At 48.1% G+C, this 24,476-nt stretch overlaps 1 protein-coding gene across 2 annotated transcripts in view; it reads left to right on the top strand.

The window, feature by feature from the left end:
- Nucleotides 1–11,105, top strand: part of LOC142879901 (glutamate receptor ionotropic, kainate 2-like) — a 97,176-nt gene extending 86,071 nt beyond the window's left edge. For both annotated transcript variants that reach the window (XM_076013457.1, XM_076013456.1), the window contains exons 15-16: nt 3,223–3,473; nt 10,817–11,105. In XM_076013457.1, the coding sequence (XP_075869572.1) occupies nt 3,223–3,473; nt 10,817–10,981 (416 nt within the window). In that variant the 3' untranslated portion in view covers nt 10,982–11,105. The remainder of the gene's footprint in view (nt 1–3,222; nt 3,474–10,816) is intronic.
- The last annotated feature ends 13,371 nt before the right edge of the window (nt 11,106–24,476 follow it).

Raw genomic sequence — 24,476 nt, 5'->3', positions numbered from 1 at the left:
GGGGGTGGGACGTGCCTTTCGGAAAAGTCAGCGGTACTTTGGGTAATTTACTATTTCTTTTTTTCCCCCATTAACGTCCCCTTTGTGAGTCTAAACACACAGGGAGACGTGGAGATGAAAGGATGATGGATGACGCTGGATGAATGATGGATGAGACGGGGGGGCGGGGGGGGTGGGTGGGATCAGCCCAGACGGGGCTGACAGGCAGAACTGTTTGATGGAGGCAGACAAAGCGATGATACCTGCTACCTGGGGCACCGAGTGTTGGGCAAATATCCTGGTATACTGATTAAAATAGTGTAGCGGTACGTGGATGTATAAAGCTGTATATTATAGCATGGCATAGTTTGTTGTGGTTAGCCAGGATAGCATAGCGTACTATTACTGTACTATACCGTGGTGCTACGTATAGTATAGTATAGTATAGTTTGGTGTAGTACTGCATAAAACAGTCCAGTGTGCTGCGATGTATAATACTGTATATTTCAGTGTAGCATAGTTCGGAGTGGTTACCCAGGATAATATACTGTAGTATACCATAGTATACTATACCGTGGTGTGTGCGTAGTGTGCTGCATATAGTGAAGTATAATATAGTTTGGTGCAGTACTGCATAAAAAGTAGAGTGTGCTGTGAGGTATAATACTGTATATTATTGTATAGCATAGTTTAGCCAGGATAGTATAGTATGCAATAATATACTACACTCTATATTGTGGTGTATTGGAGTGTGCTGCATATGCTATAGTATAGTTTAGTACAATATTTTTAGTGCAGTAAAGTAGTATGTGTATGTGATGTATATTACAGTACAACATGGTTTGGTGTTAGCCAGGAAAGTACTATACTAGCACTATACTATATTGTGGTGTATAGTAGTGTAATGTGTATAGTATAGTTTAGAATTATATAGTTTGGTGTAGTAGCAGTATTGCATAAAATTGTGTAGCGTACTGTGATATATTATTGAGATACAATGCTGTATATTATAGTATGGCATAGTTTGGTTATCCATGATGGAATTAGATAGTATAGAAAATTAGCCTGTGGTATGTTAGTGTGCTGCTTTTAGTATACTGAAGTATAATACAATGTACAATACAGTTTGGTGTTGGAGAAAGGCAGACGCAGCGATGATATCCGCTACCTGCAGCGTACGATTATTCGTCGTGATTCACGGAAAAAAATCTTAGGGGGCGAAAAAAAAAACGTTTCGGTGGCGTCTGACGTTGGCCAGATCTCGCTCGGACCGAACGGCTTCCATCTGTTAAAATTCCCTAAGCTTCCCTCCGAGTGGGCACGCCCGCCCCTAAAAATGGAAAGGCGCGGTAGCGGAGCCGTGACGATGCACGCGGCCCCGTAATCACATAAATGCCGTGACGAGCTTTTAAAGCGTTTTATAAATGAAACATGAACCCTCGCAGTAAGTATTAATCTTCCCTGCGGCCCGGCCGGGGCCAGACCGCGCCCGCCTTGTGTCACACTCGCCGCGGAGGGGATCGCGACCCCCCCCCCCCCCCCCCCCCTCCCGCTCGCCGCCCCCCCGGCTAGCTCGGCTCCTCGTCGGCGATTACTCCTCCTTTGATCACGCTGCGCCTTAAACGCCTCGCCGCTAATTCTGGCGCCTTCCAGTCGCCGTCTGTGGATTCGGCCTCCCCCCCTTTTTTTAACCCATCGCGACGTTTAAAAAGCATTAAAGGGGGGAACAGAGCGGCCCCATCTCCGACGAGCGCGTCGTAATCCCAGCCCACCCCCCTGCCGGTCGCCGCGTGTGCAAACAGCGGCTAATTCGTCAAAATCAACGGCGGCTCTGCTCCTCCGAGGAGCCGGCCTTTGTTGCCAACTTCCTGCTCGTTCTAATTCACACCCCCGCCGGGAGGTGCAAGCTTCTTCTTTTTCTTTTTTTTTTCTTTTTTTTTTTCTGAATCACTCCCGCGAATATATGAGAATGAGACGGCTTCGAGGAGAGGAGAAAGCAGCTCCCTCTGTGCAGCCAACAATGATGTGACAGGTTGTGGGAAGGTGCGAAGTGAGGGTAGGTAGATGGGTGGGTTGGGGGGGCGTTTATACACGAGTCCAGCCAAACTGTCCGCAAGTGGCCAGAAGTCCACCTCCCTGAGCCTTCTCTACCTGCAAATGTATCATTTATTCTTTCTTTTTTTTATTATTGATGTCGAGTGAGAACGCTTGTGATGCGTTCAGGTACACCAATAGTAGCGTTAAAATGAAGGCAAAGAAGATGCATGAGCCTCCACTGCACAAAGGATGCAACTGTGTTGCCATGCAGTCAACCAACAAACAAGCAGTGTTGGCGAGTAATCTATTACAAAGTAATCCACTACTGTAATTAAACTACTTTTTGAGTAACGGAGTAATTATAATTATATCATAATTACTTTATCAAGTAAGGATTCCATTACTTTCTTCATTTCTTTCTCTTTTAGTAATTGATTACTTATGAAACAAAGTAGTTAAAGATGTATTTAGATTACTTTTTAGGGAGTAATCCATACTTGGATTACTTTTATGGAGTAATCCCACCAACACTGCAAACAAACAAATGAATGAAAGCTTGTATTCACATGCTACAGAGTTACAGTGAAACAGTGTGCAAAGTACCCGTCAATATTCGGGGGGAGGGGGTAGGGGGAGGGGCCAAATATTGACAAATATTGGAAGATACGAACATTGGCAAAATTAAGATTCTGAATATTTTTCCAAAGACCCCCTTAAATTTTTGCTGTGAGGCTTTCAAGGAGTCCCGTGGGTTAATTGGGGGGGCCCTCCTGTATCCTGCACACTCTTTAAGAATACATGCTGCTCAAATTAGGTCCGGGTGTAACTGTTTCCCCATGGAAGCGATCATTAGCTTACAGCAAGGGGGGCATTTTGCCATTAAGACATTAATAACTTTCAAATATTAAACATTTTTAAATAAAGATTTCTTTACGACTTGCTCGTCAGCTTAAGTTTACTTACTTTACTAAATAATAGCAATTTGCATAAGCAAGTGCAAATTTCAAACTATGGCCTGGGGGCCAAGTGGCTTTTTAATCCGGCCCGACAAACTTGAAGAAATTATATTAATAGTAAGTAAGTAATAAATTAGCCACATTTCATCCATTTTTTTCAGCGCTCTTCGGATTGGTCTACAGCCACATTCCGCTCCAAGCCTCTTGACCCAGCTTGACCCGGCAACCTCTTCCTCTGTCCCCCCGGCAGGCTCCCCGTACCGGGACAAGATCACCATAGCCATCCTGCAGCTGCAGGAGGAGGGCAAGCTGCACATGATGAAGGAGAAGTGGTGGAGGGGCAACGGCTGTCCCGAGGAGGAGAGCAAGGAGGCCAGCGCCCTGGGCGTGCAGAACATCGGCGGGATCTTCATCGTCCTGGCCGCGGGCCTGGTGCTGTCGGTGTTCGTGGCCGTCGGCGAGGTCCTCTACAAGTCCAAGCAGAACGCCCAGCTGGAGAAGGTACCCGGGTCTTTGCCGCGCAGTCAACTCGCAGCCCGGCGTCCGCGTTTCAAATTGAGGTGGTGGGGGGGGGGGGGGGGGGGGGGTGTCACCGTTTCACTTCACCACTCACTCACTCACTCACTCATTCCACATTGCTTGTTCATGGCCTTCAGAAGGTATTGCACTGTGCATCTTTTGATGTCTATGTTAATATCTTGTCGTGTGGGCGCCACAAAATGCTGATCTTGTTCAGTGATGTTCATTGTGTCTTTAGTTTTTTTCCAGATATTTTCCTTTTTTTTGCTCTTTGTTCCAGACTTACATTTTACATACCTTATTTAATGTGTTTCGGCGGAGGCCTCTGCCTTCCTCAGAAGTGTCACTGGATGTGTGACCTTTCGTAACACACCACCACCACCACCACCACCACCAGCGCCACCAGATAAAGAGGCGTCACTCGTACCATCGAGTGATGCTTCTGAGGAAGGCGGAAGCGTCCGCCAAAACTAAAAGTATTATTAAGTACTAAGTATTATTTTCATGACATTGCAATCATCTGACAAACAACGGAGCCAAAAACATTTAAAACTATCCAGAAAGTCAGCTGTAACATGATTCTGTATATTTGGTTCATAGATGGGTATTCAATTGTTTGCGTTATGTACTGCTGAATCTTCCACATCGGGCCTTTAAAAAGGTGAAAACTCACCTATTCTGTCCGACACCTTGCTTTGTCTAACTGCCTGTGTGAAACAAGCCATTGCTAAAAAAAAAAATTGAGAAGAAGTCCCATTTTCGTTGAACACAAAATGATAATCGCAGGCATTTTTTTATCTTTTTTAATCCCGGGGGAAAATAAATTGCAAATTTGATTAATTTCCATTCATTTGTCTGAAGCAGATAAACTTGGTCGCGGGACAATTAGCCAAAGGACGTAAAAAGTAGCTTGCAGCTAGCTCGTTAAAAACAACCCTGGAAATTAATTTTCAATTCCGCGGCTCTCTGCAGCCGTTCGCCTGCAAAATGGATGTCAGCGAGCGCGGCTGGAATTCACGCGTGCACTTTTTCGAGACCGGTGGCAGCTTGAGCCGGCAGCGCTACACGCGCTGCTGTCACAGCTAAAAGCGGTTCCACCGTCGGCGTCACGGCGGAGTCGGCGAAGAAGCAACGCAAAGGAGCCGTACGAAGAGTTCAGTTGGTGCGAGCGAAACACAAAGCGGAGGCGCTCGCGTTAAAAAAAAAAAAAAAAAAAAAAAAAGACAGAAAAAAAAAATGCTCCTGCTTCCCGCGCGAATCGGAGCCTCTTGGGAAGAACGTGTCTCCGGAACGAGATGTGAAAAAAAAAAAAAAAAGCGCACCGTCATTGATCTAACATTTGTTTTTAAGCGCAGCCGAATAAGACAGCTGCCTGCTGGCAGCTTCCTCTTTGTAGTGTTTCATGCTAGCCGGGCGCAACACCTGCGCCGCCACCGCTAACAATGGTTTTGTTTCCGTGCGAGGCGTTTGTTTTTTTTTGCTTTGATGTCTCGAATATTCATAAACAACAGAGCCCCCCTCCCGCACTCCCGAAAAAACAGTCAGCGATGAGGAGTTCAGGTAGCGGGCAGGAGATCCGGTGGTTGCGGCTCGGCTGTGTTAGCGCAACTTAGCATAGCGGGAGCGGATGCGGGATTGCGTTGTTCGGTTGTAGTCCGACTTTTTTGGGAAAAACGAGCGAGTGAACACGCAGCACCGACATGCATCCACTTTTTTGAGGTCCAGTGTGCAATATTTAGCTTGATTTATGATTTTTATATTGTTAAAACCTGAACATACTGCTCTTAAATACATTCATGAAAGGACATAATTGCAAACTCCCAGGTGCCTTCGAGAGCCCACGTGACTCCTCAGCTCCACCTGTCATTCAGACCAGGTTTTGAAAAATGTTCCCACTCCGACATTCTCTGTTGTCGGCAAATAGCTGTAATCTCGCTCAGCTGTGCTTTTTGCACCCCTCTTTTTTTTTTTTTTTTTTGGCGAAAAACAACCACAAACAGGTGGGCTTTGATCCGGCTGATAAATGTTTTCTATTTTGCAAAAATAGTTTCTGCTCTTTCGCCTTCGCCGCTGTCCCCGTGCTTACGAGAATTCTTTTTCCCCTTTCCTATCACATTTACTTGTCTCCATTATCCATAGCGAAGCCAACGGCTCCCCGGAACACCTCCATGAGAGCCGCCCTAATAGCTTTTACCCTCTGAGTTGCTTGTGCGTGTTTGTTTTCCGGCTCCCATCAAGATGAGGTCTCTTGACGGAGGAACCAGCCCCAGAAATGTGGCGCGTGGCCGCTGTCGCTGCTCCTCCGCTCCTCCGCTCCTCCGCTCCTCCATCCCAGATGAACTCTTCAAGACCGTCTGAATTCTCCCCCTTAATTCCGAGGCCTGGATTCCGGCTTTCCGCAGCTTCTCCTTTTTTCCTGTCTCGCCAGAGGGCCGGGATGCCGCAGTCCGTCACGGTGCGGCGCCCGTGTTCCATTGCACTTTAACTCGTGCAATAATGTTTCCAGATAATTGCAAAGTCCTTTAATAGGGCGTTTTAATTATTTACGTCTGCGGCCGCTCGCGCGGCACAGCGGCGCGCAACTTCATCGCAAGAGTAATTACTTTCCGGCTTCTCCTTCTTCTTCTTCTTCTTCTTCTTCTTCCTTTACGGTCCGCGCGTGTTTCCGTGCTCGTCTTCGCCGTCATTAATCAAGAGCCGCCAGACTGGGTCACGGTATTGGGAGTATTTGCAAATGCCACAGACTCCGGCGCTCGCAAGGTGCTTCTCTCTGCTTTATATGCGGGCAACAAGCATTTCATTCTCTCTCCTGCTGACCTTCTCCGCCCCGTCGCTACCAGTTATTTCCAAATTGCATGTTATTATCGTTGTTTTTGTTTCCTCGCTTGCAACGCCGGCCGTCCTTTTTACGCGTGGAAACGTCTCAAGCGTTGGCGCTCAGGGCCAGATGTGGAAAAACATGAGATTAAGATAACTTTTTTTTTTTTTTTTACGGCCTGGCTTCACCTGCTGCCTCGTTATTTGAATTTCTCCCACCTCGATGTGAAGCCGCTCCATTATGGCGTCCGTATCAAAGCCCTTCTGTTGATGTTATCGCGAGCCACACGTCAGGCGGCCAAGGTTGTGAATGTAGGTCCCGGCTGATGCATAATGAAAATCAAGACTTGCTTTTAAAGCTTGCCAGACACCTGGTGGTTCACAAGTATTTAACCTCCCCTGAAAAGGACCACTCGCAATATAGACAGTTTGAACCCATGCACCACCGACGATTCAACAGCGTACAGTTGTGCGTCACGTAATGCACCTCCGTAAATTGTCCGGCGAGCTCGCGTTTGAATGAGAGCAGCAAACACGCTAGCGCCGCGTTTCCATGGACTGATTTGATGCAGGCCATGAAAAAAAGCATCGTGACTTCAACATAGGTGGCAGAATCTGCTCATGCCAACGGCCTCGTTTCCCTGTTATGGAAGCAACCCTTGAAAACGCAAAAGTCACAGGTCAATAGTGATGAAAGTTTGCCACGTCCGAATTGATTCGGCGAAGCCGTTTCAGAGAAAGACTTTGTGAACAAACACACTAAATGAACAACCTAAAGCAAGCTAACACACCGTAGCGCTGAATTGGGTTTGAATTATGGGAATTTCTACTTAAGTGCATGCGAAAGGATTCGATGGGAACACCCTCACAGAACAATGTTTCCTCACAAATGAGGAGTACAATCAGCCGACCGTCCTGGACCGCATCGTGTCTCGCAAAGCAAAAATACTTGTGCCCAAATGGGTAAAAGTACGAGCTTTGTGAAAGGCACTTCCTGGATCGGTTTGATTGGCCATGGAATCAGCAAACACCTCGGCCAGTTGAGGACATTGTCCAACTTGGCTTGGCTCCTGCGACGGTCACAGCCCGATTTAGGTGCGAAACAACCAAGTCCAAGAAGAGACCCTGAGTGCAGGACAAACAGTGAGGTTGGCTGTATAGATAGATAGATGGATAGATAGATAGATAGATGGAAACTCAGACTGGACAGCATTGCCAGTCAGTACAGACAACAAAATGGGCTCATACCTTCAATTTGCCGCCACTCAGTCGGACAGAGCGTCCACACTGCGACGCAGCACGAGCACAAAGCAGCCCGAGGGGACGACGCTAAGTGATTCAGAACAAATGATGTCGGTCGGAAGCAAAGCGACGCGGCGCAGCGGCGGGGAGCGGCCCCGAGATTTAGACGGATACCGTCACACGCAGCCGAGCACACGCGGGGCCTCGGAACGGAGCTCCGGGGGGGGGGGGGGCTCCCGCGAGGCGAATTCCGGGGCCTGGCGATCACCGGCGTTTCCGAACCCCGGATCCCGTTGACGGATCCTCGGGCGCCGCTCGCATTCCTCCACTTTCCCTGTCAAGTTCTGCCGCAGTCGCTTCCCTAAATCCATATCTCTCCCCGCATTGTTTTCGCCAATCTCTGTCACCGTCCCTCTTGTTTCTGTAATCCCCCCCCCCCCGGCCACATCTCCCCGAGACCCCCCACCCCCCACACCCCTTTCACACGCACAGCACACAAGAGAGTCAATAGAGGAACGACGGCAGCGCGCTGACGTGGCTCGTAAGCCTCCTCCAGATTCCCGTCAGTCACACCTCCACCGCCGCACAAATGGAAAAGTGATCTCTTCCCCCCCCCCACTTCATTGCGCGCTTCTTTGCCGCGAGTTTTAATTAGATTTTTTTTGCGTAATCGGAGTGGGATGAAGGGGGGTGGGGGGTTTAGCGAATGCGGAGGAATTCCTTTTGGCGCTGCTGCGAGAAGACACTTTATGGGATTTTCGCAACACATCCATAATGCAGAGGACACAACAGAGGCTCATTTTACAGCGGTTACGCAACGCCGTCAGTCTGCGAGCAAAAGGAAGGGGCGGGGGCGGACGTTTGAAAAGAAGGTAGCGGTATTTTTGGGCTTAATCTGCCATTTCTGTTTTTTTTTTTTTTTCTTTTTTTTGTCCTTCATTTGACACTTTTATTTATTTATTTCCAGCCCGCTCGCCAACTTGCGAACGCTCCTCTCGATTCTTGGCAGCGTCGACGGCTCCAGTAAGCGTCTCTCTACATTTTTGGACCCATCAGAAACTTTAAATGTCACCGTTTTTTGTTTTCCTTTGGGTTTTTGTTTTTTTCTTCCCCCCCTAAATATAGCGCTCAGGAATGAGATTAACGAGCAATCTAATTTGATCCGCCCGGTGATGAAAGTCGCGCAGAGAGAATGAGCTCGTCTTCGGTGGTCGGCTCAGTCCCAAAAACGGCTCGTTGAACGTCACCGCCGAAGAGCTGCCGGAGACAACCAGTCCGTCAAGCTCGTCAATGAACGTGATGTAGAAATTCCACTTTGCTGCTTATCAAAGGGGAAGCGCTAAATATAGAAGGGAGGCTGCATGTGAGGCCACCCTGGGAATTGAAAGAACTAGACCAGAAATCAGCGACTCCAAGATGCATAAATTGCTGCTTCGGGCAAAAATTGCTAAGCTGAGACTTTCTGAGACAACCAATGGTGGTTTGTACCCTTGATACATGACTGTTATCCTTCATTCCTTTATGGCTTTGGTGTTCCGCAGCTGAGCTGTATAGTTAAATGTAATCAAGGTTTGGATTCCGTGTGCGCCTCCGTTCTTTGTTATTTTGCATTCTTGTTGATTTTCTTTGAAGTATCTGTGCCATCCATCATCTTGCATCAGTACAGAAATTCATCCATCCATCCATCCATCTTCTCTACCCGCTTCCTCCAGCACTAAGGGTTGCGGAGGTCTGCTGGAGCCTCTTCCACCTGTCCTGGGGCGAAGGCAGGGTGACACCCTGGACAAGTCTCCAGTTCATCACATCGAAACACACACGCATTCTCACTCATACACACACCTACGGACAATTTAGGGGGCCGTTTACACGTCGACGGATCTTTTTGAAACCGCACATTTTCGAAAACGCTCTCGGGAAAAAGAAAATGCTGGAAACAACTGAAAACGATGTAGTACCTATGCCCGGCCTGTTGGGGCGCCGCAAGTTTACTCCCTGAATGCGGAAGAAGAAGAAGAAGAAGACTTGAAGCGTGCCGTGGCTGTGTCTCAATTCAGGGTCTGCATCCTTCGAAGGAAGCGTCCTCTGTCGGAAGGAAGCGTCCTCCGAAGGACTCGGCCGAGAAGGACGAACCCAAACCCGCCTCCCTGGTAACCACATCACCGCTGTTCCCTCCTGCTGACCCAACCCAGGAAGTGACGTTTTTATAGCACCAAGCTAACCATTGGTTCACCATCCAACGATGGGGTTGGATGATCAAATAAGTAAAAACCCTACGTTGAAAACTGAATAGTTAACGCGAAATTTGAATACTTAAACTTATATGTCGTGTCTTTGCCAGTAGATGCCGCAATTTCAGCCGACTTCCCAGGATCCCCGGATGCTTTGCAGCAGCACACAAAGCATCCTGGGCTAGGACGCGAAGGATAGTGGCGGTCTATCCTTCGAATCGGCTAAAAGTAGGGCGCATTTCAGGGGCCTTCGGATTTTGGGGAATTGGGACAAGCCTTCGCGCAGTGCTATGACGCAACTGGCCTTCAAATGCAGCCTTCGAAGGATGCAGACCCTGAATTGAGACAAAGCCCGTGTTTAAAGAAGCAGGAGCGCTTCGAGTTACTTTAGAACACAAAGCCTTCAAAGGTGCATGTTAAGGTTGACTGGGAGTCGCGCCAGGAAAAGTTTGCTAACCTCACGGCCGCTCAGGTTGCAAGGAGGTGGTGGGGTTTGGAGTTGTCACACCAGCGTTTCCGAAAAAGATCGGTTTCATCTTGGAAATCCGCCCTTTGTGACATCACAAAGGTCTCTGATCATGCAACTGGTCTGGTGTTACAGTGACGATAACCCCTGGCAACATGTTTGTCGTGGCCTCCAACAAAGCATCTGTTTCAGAATCTCTACAGGATTTTGACGGAAGGCTACAAACAGAGGGCTAAATCTACAGTTGTGTGGGTCATCCATTCAGTTTTGGGAGGGTTTACAGTGGACCGCCGCTCCGCTGGAGTCCCGCACGCAGCGCGGCAATCTGAGAAATTGGCACGACACGGGGCCAAGTGCTCCCGCCGCCACCTCCGCCGCCCGCGCCGCGCACGCATTGTTGTTCGACTGTCACGTCTTGCCCGACCCCCGGCTACATTTGAGAAGGCGCCGGCGGCCTCGTCGCTCATTGTCGCGCGCGGCAGATTTTGCATACAAATGCACTTGCACGCGACACGGGGGCCCCGCCGCTAGCTGTTCTCTCTCTCTCTCTCTCTCCCTGTCGCCCTCTGCAGCGATCGTTCTGCAGTGCCATGATGGACGAGCTGCGCGTGTCTCTGAAGTGCCAGCGCCGCCTCAAACAGAAGCCTCAGCCACCTGCCATCGTCAAGACGGAGGAGGTCATTAACATGCACACATTCAACGACAGGCGGCTCCCGGGGAAGGAAACCATGGCGTGAACTTCGAGTTTAACCCCCGTCCCGCCCGCCCGGCCCGCCTCCCACACACACACTCACTCACTCCCTCGAGAAAGGAAGGAAGGAAGAAAAGAAAAAAAGAAACGCGCCTCAGTTAGAATCCCCCCCCCCCAAAAAATTGAATAAGAAAGGGGGTGGAAAAAAGGGTGTGTGGGGGGGTGGCGAGAGGCAAATGTTGACTTTTCATCGCAGACTTTTCTGGGGGGGGGGGGTTCCGAAAAAAAACAGGATTCTTTTGAACCCACTCGCTTACGTAGACGGATGTTTCCTGTGGAAATATAGATACCTGAGCAGTGTCACCTCACTGTGACGTTCACTCTTTGAATCGGGGAGGGGAGGGGAGGGGGAGGGGATGTGGGGGGGGTGGGGGAGGGGTGGGAGGACTTTAACATGTGTACATTGGAAGAAAATTTAAACAAGCGTACAGTAAGTCTGGTCCGCGCTGACGGTGGACCTAAAACACACGTACACACACACACACACACACACACACACACACACATATACATGTAACACACAGATGCGCACACACAGATACACGCACTCTCTTGTGAAGCCTGTGCAGGAGAGAGAAGAATTATAAAAAGAGAAAAAAAAAGACGAAAAGAAAAACTCTATTGTGACAGTAACACCAGATGTAGATTTTTATGTTGATGTCAAATGCCCTTTATGTCTTAGCGCCATGTGTGTGACTCCGCCCCCTCCCCCACCCCTCCAGTGGCTTGAGTTTCTGTCAAACGATTTTGGGCAAACGCTAATCAGCCTCCGACCAATGGGAACGGCGATCGGCACCGACGATGTTTTTTTTTTTTTTTTGGGCTTATGAACTGATGTACAGACGTGTTCACCGATTTGGGATCATTTAACGCCGACCTTGTCCAACACTCATCGTTTGTTTGTTTTGAATTTGTTTGTTTTACCCCCTCCACCCCCTTGTCTTTGCTTTTTCTGTAATGCCTTTCTTGTGCCAAAGTTCTGCCATTGTAAAGAACTTTCCACCATGCCTATTATAATTATGATTATTATTATTATTAATTATGAATTATTATATCTTCAGAGTCTCTACGAGCAAAGTATACTGTCCATGTTCCACCGTCCGTCCTTCCGAGCGGTCGCAGTTTTCACTCTGTATCAGTTGTTGTTTAAGATTTCAAAAGGAAAAAAAAAAAAATAACAATTGCAAGATTTCTACAAAAATGTTTGTTTTTGTACGAGAACAAGAGGTTTTGTAGTACTTTGTATCACGGTAGCCCTCCTCCTGTGGATCAAACATGTAGCGGATATAAGAAAACCAACAACCAAACTCTGCTGTGCTTGGGGAATCGTTCCTCACGTCAAATCTGCTGACCCGCCTTTTTATTTGTCCATCCGCGTCGTGGGGCCAACTGCGCGCACGTGCCGGGGGGGAGCACGTGGCTTAAAACGTCGGTTCTGTATCTTGGAAGACTGAGAAGAAAAAAAACTGTCGGCAGGTGGCAACATTTTAACTGCGAAAACCCGCCAGCGTCGAGTGCGTCGCGCTAAAGAAACATCGGATTAAATGCACATCGTCTCAAAGTTGTTGTCGATAATGTCAAGGCAGCTCAAGAGCCAGCGAAGGCATCGATTTCGCACGGCTCCCGTTTAGCGTCTGCAGCCTTTAAGGGCATCACATGATCCTAATCAGTAAATCAAATTTGCAAAGTTGCCGCGTCGGCTTTTTCCCGTCGTCGCCAGCTACGAGCGGCAGGAATAATGCGACGTTGCCGTTGTGATGCGGAAAACGTGGGACAAACACGGGACGATCATTTTTCTCGGATTCATTTAATGTCCTTGTTTGGCTGAGAATCCACGGATAGGCGATTGGACGAACCTGTCAGATTCTTTTATTTTTTTACCCAAAATTTAGTCCGGGCTAAAAGTCCAGGCTCCCTATCGAGTCAGAGTTTAACCAAGTCGAGTCAACTCAAGTTGCGCGGAAATCCATATGCGTACACAAGCTCCACCCACTCGCAGAGCGGCTGATTGATCGCCTCGTCTCGAGAGCGCGGCCGGATGGCTGCGAGTCACGGGAGTGATCCGTTCGTTCACGGCTGAGACTCGTAGCACGGAGGGTATAGAGGAGGGAGCTGAAACAGCGAATCAGAGACGCTGATGTTCACATGGAGCCGACAACATGACGACGCTGCTATTGCCACCTAGATAATACAGCCATTTGCACAACAGCGACTCGTCCTCTGGTCTCTCGGGCCGAGTCGGCCAACGGCACGAGGGGGTCGCGACTCGCAAGTCGGTAAAGACGACTTGAGTTCTTGAGCGGTTCCTTCGCCTCCTCCTCAGCCACCATTCACTGGCTCTGACGCGGGAAGCTTACCGAGGGGAAAAACTGCTTCTTATCGGAGGTCGCTAAGACGGATCACCGCAGCTGTTCCCCCGGCCAGTTCGGGATTTCCGACGCCGCTAAAAGGAAGCCGCGAACGCGCCCGACCCCAGCACCTGGCGAGGGGGGGGGGAACAACGGCGGCAGCTGCCAGCCACTTCCTGTTCAGCGCACGTCTCCTCCCCACCCCACCCCCATCCGTCCGCGGTTGAGCGGCTCGCTCAAACGAAGCGGACGGCAAACAGATCGATGGTCTCCAGATGCGGCGGGGTAGCATTTGGCCCCACGACGCCTCGTCGTCCTCCCGACTCTGTTCATTAGTTGTGACCATGACACAAACGTGTACTCGCGAGGGGCGACTCCCTCCACTTCCTGTGACTTCCCTCCACGGCCCGGTCCACTATCTGATCTTATTTTTCTCCTTTTTAACTCCAGGAAGTTGGAGGTGGAGAAAATAAATATATAAATAGATGAATAAGGCGCGCAGGCCAGAGCTAGTGATGACATCCCTGCTGTACACGGATCAATACGTCGATACTGAAAACCACCACCGTAGCGCATACGTCTGCGGTATCGACAAAGTCTCAATCCCCGACCCTCGCTGGTGTTTTTCCAGTGCTGCTCGTCGTTTTACCCCCCCCCCAACCCCTCACCCCCACCCCTCAACTGAGTCCTGTGATGCTGAAATCAAAAATAATTGGATACCTGGAAATGTTTATTTAAAAAAACAAAAAGAGAGAGAGAGAAAAGAAGAGAAGAGAAGAACGCCTTCAAAGGCCCCGGCTGTCCTGTGGAACGACGACAAGCGAACGTGAGCTCACGGAACCTGACATTGATGCAAGGTTTTACAAATAATGTCATTAAAAAAAGGTCATAATTGCGCCTCTGTCTTGTATCATTCGTGCGGCCCAAGCTCATTTTCGTGGGGAGCGGAGGACGGATGGACGGACCGGGTGAGGTTGGAGGGGGTTGTTTTTTTCTACAAACTCATTTCAAAGTGCATCAAGCAAGCGTAATGTCTCGCAATATGCTGAAATGTCAAGCTCTTCTAATTGATTAAGTGCCCAAAGACGTGATTTGCATTATCCAAAGGAATGCATTAGGTAATTGCTAGGTTGTTAATCAAATCAGGTTTGTAAGCGTGTTGAGCTGCTTTTCTTGTTTTCTTTTTTTATTCCCTCCCCTTCAACCTGCCCCCCCCCCCAAACGGGTTCACTCTTCCGCCTGGCCGCGTGCCGGGTCGACTGGGGGTACCGTTCGGACCACTCGGGGTGGGGGGGGGGGTTGCTTCCAAAAAAAAAAAAAGACCCCTTCTGTGATCACCCGAAACTCAAGATTGCCGTCCGTGCCCGGAATCCGAAAACGATGCGCATGAGTAAGCACAGCACCCCCCCCGACGGCGAGGCCGGGGAGTGCTCCACGCCTCCTCATCCTCACTCTCGGAGACTTCTGGCTGTTTGTTGTTGTTTCCCTCCTCCCCACGGGTGACGGCTGGCGGTCAAACTGCAGGACAGGTCCTCATTTTTTTTTGGGGCCGAGAGTAATGAGCAAAACAGTTTCTGCAGGTCGAAACTCTGCCGCCGCAACGTAAACGGCCATCCTGTCCGCCCTCCAGATTGACGGGGAAGGTCAGGGACGTGCGTCAGAACGTTCAGCGGGGACCGTTTAGTCTGTCACACTTATTTCCATCATATTAGGCCGTCTTCCTCCTTTTCCTAAGTGCTCATTGGAAAGGTATCCTTGGATAACATCTTGTTCATTAGGCAATTAATGGCCGAGATTGGGGTGGGGGGTGGGGGGGGGCAAAATTGCTTTTTGAATGTGACTTTGGTTTTGTCATACAGGCGGCAAAGCGAGTTTTGCGAGAGGGGGCGAGGGGAAACTCGCAGCCCTCCGACGGTGAAGATCTCACGCAAAGCGTCTTCTTCAGATTTCCCCATGAGGAGCCGCGCAAACTTTTTTTTTTGGGGGCTCCTCGCTCTCGACACAACCGGGGCGAGCAGTCTGGAGCAGTGTGTGGTGTGCCATGGAACATTAATGATGTTGCATCGCTGCAGTTTACACGGGAACACCTGTTCTCTAATTATACCCTAGCGTTGTCGACCGCGGTGGGAAGTCCTCTCAACCAGGAACTGAATATTTCCAGAAAGTTGTTATTCATGTTGAACATTTACGTTCAAGTGCTGTTTTGTTTTATTTTATTTTTTCCACTTTTCATCTAATTTTTTGTCCGAGGAGCAGGTTAGCTTGCGACTATTGGCAATTGTTTATTGGCATGGGCTAATTTCTGCAACTAAAACCAATAACCCCTAAAAGGCTCATATTGTTCCCATGTGAATGGCAATGCACAAATCTAGAGCCTAAATCACATCAGATTAATTTAGATTAATTAGTTAATCAAAAGAAAATCTTTTGAAGAAAGTTTTAACCTTTTGCCAAATCCATTGCTCTTCGTACCAATCAGTACAATTAGAGAGCATAAGGCCCCTTTTGGAAAAGGTATCAGTCACAGATCATTACCGCGTGCTTTACCTCACATTTTCTCCAAGCAAAAGTCGGACGGGGAACCTCGAAGAGCAATAGGAGTGGGGGGAGCGGGGGGGGAGGGAAATGACATTGATGCAACAGAAGATCGTACTTTTTTTTTTTTGCAAATCAAGAATGGCAGGTGAAAGTTTAAAAAAAATATATTTATTTGCGCGAAAGCTCGTGTTACTAATTTCCTCAACGTTCCGCTCAACCCCGCGGAGCGCATCAATGACTCCCGGCGCGCTACGCGTAAATAATTCAATGAGCTGTCACCACGTGGCTCGTGTCAACTCAGCCAACGAGGCACATTTATTTATTTATCTATTTGTTTATTCCATTTTTTATTTAATTTTTTCGCGACGAGTGTTCAATATTCATCCCGCCCCTCCTCCCCCCCCACTTCCGTCGCCATTTCAGGTGTTTGAAATGAGCTTTGGCTCCTTTTTCCGTTGGGTTCAGCGTGTACGATATGAAATCGCGGCGGGAGAGAGGGGGGGGGGGGGGGGGAATGCAATGAAACGGGGGAGATGGATTGATGGAGGGGGTTTGCATTAACAGGCTGAGGGAGGGCGGCCGCTCTTGTTGGTTTGGAAAGTGGTGATTTGGCTCGCGTTAGCATCCTGCCCGCCGGTGGCACGTGCCGGCCCGGAGATAGCGCGGGGGGGAGGGGCCACCAGTGACCCCACGTGAAGAAATCTAATGTGTGTGTGTGTGTGTGTGGGCTCCGACAATTTGCCACCTGTGCGAGGGTCCCCATGGCCGTACACGTGCTCGTGCCCCGTGGGGACAACCCCTCCTCCCTCCCTCCCTCCCCTACACCTGCACCCCCCCCACTCCCCCCTTAAATGAATTTCCATTTTAAAAAGTCATCTTTTTTGTGGCACGTAGCCATTTGCCTGGATGAGGGTTTTTTTTCTTCTCCCTATCTCGCTTCCCTTTCCTTTCTCTCTCCCTCTCTCTGTTTTTTCCCAGTGGCAGATGCGTTGTGGTGGGTGGCAGCTGCAGAATGGAGGCAGCGCAGCTTGCTAAGTGATTCACCCCCCGCCCGCCCCCCATGCTCCCGGCGTCTCCGTCGCCCCCACGAGTCCTTTTCCACCGACAGTGTTTTTCATTTCTATTTGCTTTATGTGTAACTGGGACCCCCCCACACACACACACACACTCCGCCCCGCTGATTTGACAGCTCTGTCGGGGAGAAAAAAATGACGGCCGGATGGGCTTGGGAAGGGATCGACCCGGACCCTGACGGAGGGAGGGGGTGTCCCTGAACGCATCGCGCCCCCCCCCCCCCCCCCAACCACTTCCAACAGAGATCCTCGGCGGCCTCGCCGTTCCTAGATGACATTCATCTGGGCGCTAATCACCGCCGTAACCGACCCCCGCCGGACTCCGCAGCGCCCCCTACTCTGCGGCGACATCTGCCGCCTTCCCCGCCGATGCAATTCAGCGTTTGAGTCATGTCCCGAAAGAGTAGGGGGGGCCAAGTCGCTCGGCGCTGTCGGGATTCCGCAACAGTGGGAAAAAAAAAGTCGCAAACCAACGCAATGTTTTCGCACACGCAAACACACACACATATACTCGCCCCCAGTGCGCGAAATACCCGGCAATATTTTGGAGGGTCCCCGTCCTCCTGACAATACCAATCTAAATTTCCTTAAAATGCAGGAGGCCAGGAATAACCTTCCAATATTTCATGGATGCAATCCACGATAGTCTACATAACATCACACGCACCCCCGCACAAGGTTTTTGTGAATAATTGTCAATAATATTTTTGAAAAAATGTAATATTAGACATTAGGGTGATCTTAAAGACATTCTAGCATTGACCATTAGTGACGTTAAATATATATATCTATATATATATATTTCATTTAACTTTTGCTTTGAGGCTTTCGGGGGGTCTCATGGGGTTAATTGGGGGGGGGGGGGGTCCGCCCCAGACCCCCCTGTTTTTCCACACACTGCTCTGGCGCCGACCTCCGCCACTTTTCCAGCCATCCGCAGTGTTGATTCCAGTGGCGGGAAGAGCAACGACGCCACGCACCCGCCCGCCCGCCCGCCCGCTCTCTTTCATCAAGGCAGCGGCTTTAAAGTCATTTTCTTCCCTCTCATAGGGAGCCAAATGGAGACGAGGAGACGTCGATTCTCTCATCTCTTTGTCTGTCCCCTTTGATCTCTCCCCCCGACGCGAATCCTCAATGCACAGAAAGTAAATGGGATTTTTTTTTTTCTCTCTCTCTCTCTCTCTCTCTCTCTCCTCCCTCTCTATCTCTCCATCTCCCCACCGTCGCCTCTCTCCCCTTCTTTTTCTTCTGCTCTCTCATCCTCAGGAGCGCGTGGTTGATCATACAAAATTGTCCGCAAATGACTCCTAATGACCCCTGTGTTTTACCAGAGGCGGAGGAGAGGGAGAGAGAAAAAGAGGGGGGGATAAAAACCGAAGAGAGTACCCTCCCCAAAAAAAACATACTGCTGGCTATCAAGTGTGCACGATGCATCCTAATGAGGGATGAATAATTCAGCGGTGCGCCTGTGGATGTAAAAGCCCCGGCCGGTGTGCACCGACGCTGCGGACGTCTTCATACGAGTGCGAGTGGTCGTCGGAGGCCTGGGTTTGGTTCGGCGATGTGGCGGATCCATACAGACCGATACTGGTTCTTCATGCTCTATAATCAATCCTCAAATCAATCGGTTGACGGGAACTACTTTTTTTTTCCCGCCCAGGTAAGCGTGTAATGCGTAAGATGCCAGATGCCGCGGCTCACGCGAGACAGACGTCCCTGGTGGAGACCTTTGGTACTGCAAGCAGGAACTACCCAGGTACTGAGTTGAGTAGATAGATAGACAGATTCTTTATTCATTCCCAAGGGGAATGGCAATAATAGATGTGCTTATGAAATAAGGGAAAGAATAAATAGAAAAAATTAATTACATAGCCTAGGTGTCAGGCAGAGCAATAGTGATAAAACAGGCATAGTGAAACTTGAAAAATACAAACTAGATCAGATAAATAGGAAATTATTCATATCATGTATCTATTATTATTATAATTTGCTTTAATTGTTATATGTAGGTATGAACAAACCTGTGCAACGAATGTGCTATTAAGCTAATTGATTAAATGTTTTACTGCCAATTTCAATTGAGGTCACCCAAACAGCAAGTGTTTAGTGTTAGCATTAGAGTAAGCTATATAGCAAGACTGTACATAGGTGAATCTAAACAAGGTTTAGCATTCAGTGCAGAGTAGTTTCATCATTTGTTTGTCCTTGAGATTTTGGGGGCTGTTTACACCAAGACCTTTTTATATATATATATATATATATATATATATATATATATATATATATATATATATATATATATATATATATATATATATATATATATATAAAACCGCACACACAAAAAAACTTGTTTACACGAAGCTGTACTAAAAAAAAAAAAATCCCCTTTGGAGACATGGAAAATGATGTAGTACCTATGCCAGGCCTGGTGTGGCGCCGCAAGTTAACTCCCTGAATGCGGAAGAAGAAGAAAAAGAACACCGTGTTTAAGGAAGCAGGAGCTCGCACAAAACATTAGCATCACAGAGAACAAAAAGAAAGGCACAGGAAAAGACAGTGGATAAACGACTTGGTTGAACTTCTGCTTCCAGTTACTTTAGAACACAAAGCCTTAAAAGGTCCATGTTAAGGTTGACTCGCATACAACACACATGCACACACAGGTATGTACATAAAACAAATTATTGGTGTCGCCGATACCAGCCGGAATTTGACTAGTTTGCTTTGTTTTGTTTTTGGAGCGTCGTGATGTTGTCTCCCTCCGTGCCGGTGTCGCGTTGCTGCCCGTTGCCGCGCCTGGGAAAAAAAAACAGTCGCGATTTATCTTGCGATTTTTTTTTTTCCCCGGCGCCCGGGGCCGCCTTCCAGCTCGCTCGGAAAAGGTTAGAATGCGCGGGCCCGAGGCGGTACAACAAAGGTCAATACGCAGTTTAGGGATGAAGGATAAGACGTCGCGAGAGGAGGAGTGGAGACGCGCGCGCGCGCGCGCCGCGGACTCTCTCCGGACCAACACGGCCGAGCTCGAGCTGAGGGCTCCCTATCGCCACCTGTCTCTCCTGCCGGTATCGCACGCGCCGGAAGTAAAATAGCCGACCTTGACAAAAAAAAAAAAAAAAAAAGGTATCCCGGGAGGATTGTGTGAGAAAACGAGGGGAGATGTATATTACAGCGGCGCCGGGGAACAAAGGGAAAGTGTAAACAAAACGCCTTTATTTAGTGGAGCCCTCAAGCCTGGATGTGCTTAGCAGAGAGACAGAAAAGGAAGGAAGGAAGGAAGGGAAAGAGGAGGTGAGGGAGAGAGGGAGAGCGGAGCCTGGGCTGCGAAGAAACACCAGCGTCTTTGGTGAGTCAGATGTGTTGAGGTGATTAATCTGCTTTGGCTCCGCCGTTCAAGGGCCCCGAGGGAGAGACAGAGACAGAGAACGAGAGCGGGAGAGATAGTGGGATGGGTACGGCGGCGCCAGGCTGCCCCCTAGTGGACAGAAATGGGACATGCTGATAGAAAATCTTTTTTTTCTTTCTCTCTCTCCCCCCCTCCCCCTTCCAGTCCCTCCGGATCACTGCGGCGCTGTGATTTATGAATCCCGCGGTTTCATTTTCCTACTCTCTGGTACAAGTACCTTTTTTTAAAAACTGATGCAGGATGCGACCAATTTGTTGCTTTGCTGGACTCGGAGGAGGAGGAGGGTCGTTTGTTTCCGTTAACAGGTCCCAGGCGGCGCCTATTTTCAGGTCTCGGCGCTTTTAGCGCAACTCCAGGGGAGCAACCTTGCAAGATCCTCCTCCTCTTCTTCCTCCTCCTCCTTCCTCTTCTTCACCTTTTTGCTTTAGGCCGTTTTCTACAGGGGCAGCCGCAGCCAATCATCTATCTGCCTTCCATCTAAACCCTATCGTCTGATGATCTGCATCCTCTTCTCTCACGCGCCAGACAGCCTTAATTTGTGACTTCCTGGAGTGGAGGAAACGCAACAAAAAAGCCACTAAAGGACAGATGCGAGGCCGTTAAAGTGTCCTATAAAGCAAATTGAAGTGGCGGTAAAGTGGAAGCGTGAAACATTCCAACAGGTTCAAGGTGCCCCGCTGTCTTTGGCGCGTGCGGAGCAGGTGGAGCGGTGAGCCAATCAGCAACCCCGGTGGAATGGAAATCCAGGAAGTGGGAGCGTGTCTCTGGGTTTTTGTTCGCGCTGGACCTCGTGGCCGCTGAGGTGAGTCAGTTTGTTCTTTCTAGCAGGTTTCATAGAGCAGCTTCATTATTGAACATTTAGCATTTGGACGGCATATGGAGTGTGATGTGATTTGCTTATGCAGTGGCAGCGTTTTCCGTGTTATGTTAGGGGACAAGTTCGAATCTCCAGCTCCGTCTCCTCATTTTGCTAATTTAATGATATCTTTGACTTCTGCCTCGCCCCCTGATAATTGTCCACTTGCTTCACGTTTGATTAAATCTCACAAAGTCCACATTAGTACACAAAAGAGAGTTAGAAAAAAAAAAAAGATAAATAATACATAGAGATCGCAAACCTAATTGCTTATTCAAGGTTTCCGCATCAATTCAGCTCTCATTTTATGGTAATGCGGGTAAATTGTGGCAGGGGCTGGGTGATTATGTAAAGATAATTACATAAACTGGAAACCAGCCTCATTAATACACATTAAAAGGAGGTTTTGTTTGGGTTTTATGACAATGTTATCCCCAGCGATAGTCAGGATGAAAAATGTCCGCTCTTACTATCCGTCCCCTTGACTCGTCTGCAGTGAGCTTCTTTTATAGATCCTCTCTTTCCTCCAAATCCATACCTTTTACACAGAGCTTGTTACATCCTTACAGGGTTTTAAGTCTCCAGCCTCAAATGATCCGTCCCGTTATTTTTATTATTTTTTTACAAGGCCTATCTGGAAGCTTCGCTTTATGTGAGCATTGTTGCTGATCATTAAGAATACCCCCCCCCCCCCCCCAACAATTAAATAGCAATAAATAGTACATCAACTTGCAAATACTTGAGAAATTTCCAAACTCCCAGTCAAACATTAGACCACGTCGGTATCAAGTAGGAAATTATACATACTTTAATGCCATTATAATATGTTTTATTTTCCAATCAAGTAAAACATTTGTAAGACAAAAAAAAAATCCAAGCCAAGATTCACAGAGGTTTTTTTTGTTTCGTTTTAAATGCAGTACACACATACTGAGGCTAGAAAAAAAAATAATGAGTGATATGCACAAAGAGAGAACAGTTTAGTTTTTTTCTATGTCTCCTCTCCTCTTCTCGTTTAAAAGCAATCAGTGCTCGGCTCTCCACCGCCAGAGAGAGAGAGAGAGAGAGAGCACTCTCACTCTCTCACTCTCTCAGGCTGTGATGTGGAGAGTAAAGAGAAAACAACAACAACAACAACAAAAAGGCCATTAACAAACAAGAAATGTGAGGTTGTTAGTCAACTGCACTTTCAACTGCACTCGCTTGGATTTATAGGTCCTTCTCGAGAGCACGACGTCCGCGGCGTTTTCAGGAACATTAGCGCGTTATCAATTCCCGACGCGGTTGCGGGTTCGGCTGGAAGAAACGACAATAAAAATGTAACGATCGTCGGGAAAATGCGTCTTCAGTCAAAGGCAACAGGGAAGGGGGGAGGCTGAGGAGAAGCTTCGCCTCCCCGAGCGCTTTCCCCCCCCTCGCTAACGTCCGGAAGCGAGAAAGGCGGCTCGCTGAGGTCTCCATGTCCCCGCTTCCTGTTTGTTTTTTTTTAGCCCCTCAAGAGGCCTTTTTTTCGCACAACGGCCGGGGATAATTCAGGCTTTTTCCCTCTCTTTCTCACCTCACAGCGGAGGTCTTTCTGCACGCCTCCGGTGTAATTAGGCTGATTCATAAGGGAAGTAATAAAAAAAAAAAAAAAAAAAGCCACTGTCCCGTGGTTGTGTGTCACTCTGAGGCCGAGGATGCAGTGCTTCCAAGAGCCGACCGGCTGCTGCTTCACCATTCCGTGTTCTGCGACGAGCTTGTCTGTGTCGTGCCTTGGAACGCGGTGGCGCATTTTACCGAGCGCTTTTAAAACGTCTCCGTCAAGCCAGTATGTGGGCGGCTTATAAGTGCTGAAATGTTTTTGGGACAGATTGATGGGAAAACTCCCAAAACGACGGTTCGGGCCTTCCGGAGCTTCGTTGTTACACTGGAAAAGATAGCAGAGGGAACTCGGGAGAAGTGCTTTTTTTCATTGTGTGAGTGTCTTAAAAAAAAAAAAAAAAAAAAAAAAAAGGGACTCAAAAGCCTGAATTATCCCTTCTAACACTTCCTGGAATGCATCGACTTTGTTTTCAAACACATTTTTCAAAAGACAACATCTGATTAATCCCGCTTGTAGCCCCGGAGTCGTTGCCGTCGCCGAGGTTCAGCGTCGCCTGCAGGCACGAGAGCCAATCGGGCGCCTTGTGCTTTTTTTTTTCTTTCTTTTTTTTTATCTGATGGGCAACGGCGAGCGACCGCACTGCGGACAATCAAAGCTTCCACGCCGCGGCCCAGCGGCTGCGTGCTGCTCAATTTGCATGATTGGAAAAGTTTCGAGGCCCGCGGTGAGACACTTCCTGGTACTTGCTGGCACCTAATAGAGCAGAAAATACACACCAGTGTGTTCCAAATGACCTCAAATTCGACGAACATCAGCGGCCGCTGTGTTCTCATTTGCCAATAAACAGGCATTTTGACTTTACGAAAACAGCGAATGGGAACAAATAAAGCTCTTTGTTTGCAATGCGCTCTCTCACCAGCAGGTGCCAGTAAATCTCACCAAAAGGCCTTAAAGCAAAGTTGAGGAAACGTTGACAACATCCAGCCGCCGTGATGTTCTGATTGTTGCAACATTCAACTGTGTGAAGGTGGTTTGCTTCTTTTTTTTTCCTTTCCAGCAAATATCAAACAGGACAAAACAAATTACAAGATCAATCAGTAGTTACATTGATTGGAAGAAAATATAAAGCTACAAAACGGAAAGAAAACAACAACAAAAAAACACTATTAGCTGAGCTTAGTTCCATACACGGGCACAGAGTCAACAAAACTACTGGCATATGAAAAATAAAAATCAACATTTGATTCGGGGATCTTGTTTTTAAAATACTACTGATTATTATATTCGTCTTTATAAACATTTTTTTTTTCCAGAAGAATGTCTCTGCAATGTACACATTAGTACAAAAATCTACGTCAGGCTAACTTTTAACAACACTGGCCCAAAAATACAAATATAGTTTGCGACGAGAACAGGGGCATTATTATTTATAGTTTGTTTTGTTTTGTTTTTTTCAAAAAAAAAAAAAAAAAGTTGACCAAGGCCATTTTCATGAGTAGATTGAAAACATCTATTTGGTAAATAGAGTAAAGACACGATGAGCCAAAACGCAAACACAGGCGCCCCTTGTGCGACGTACAATAAGTGGTCACAGGTTTGTTTGTTTTTTAAAAAAAAAAATAAAAACAGTCCATGAATAAACAGTCGATGCCTTTTAGGAAAAAAGGAAAACGTG

Source organism: Nelusetta ayraudi, unplaced genomic scaffold (genome assembly GCF_046127955.1).
Source record: "Nelusetta ayraudi isolate G7.1 ecotype Tasmania unplaced genomic scaffold, CSIRO-AGI_Nayr_v1 ptg000151l, whole genome shotgun sequence".
NCBI classification, from domain to species: domain Eukaryota; kingdom Metazoa; phylum Chordata; class Actinopteri; order Tetraodontiformes; family Monacanthidae; genus Nelusetta; species Nelusetta ayraudi.
Note: the sequence above shows the minus strand (reverse complement) of the source record. Positions and strands in the feature narration are given on the sequence as shown.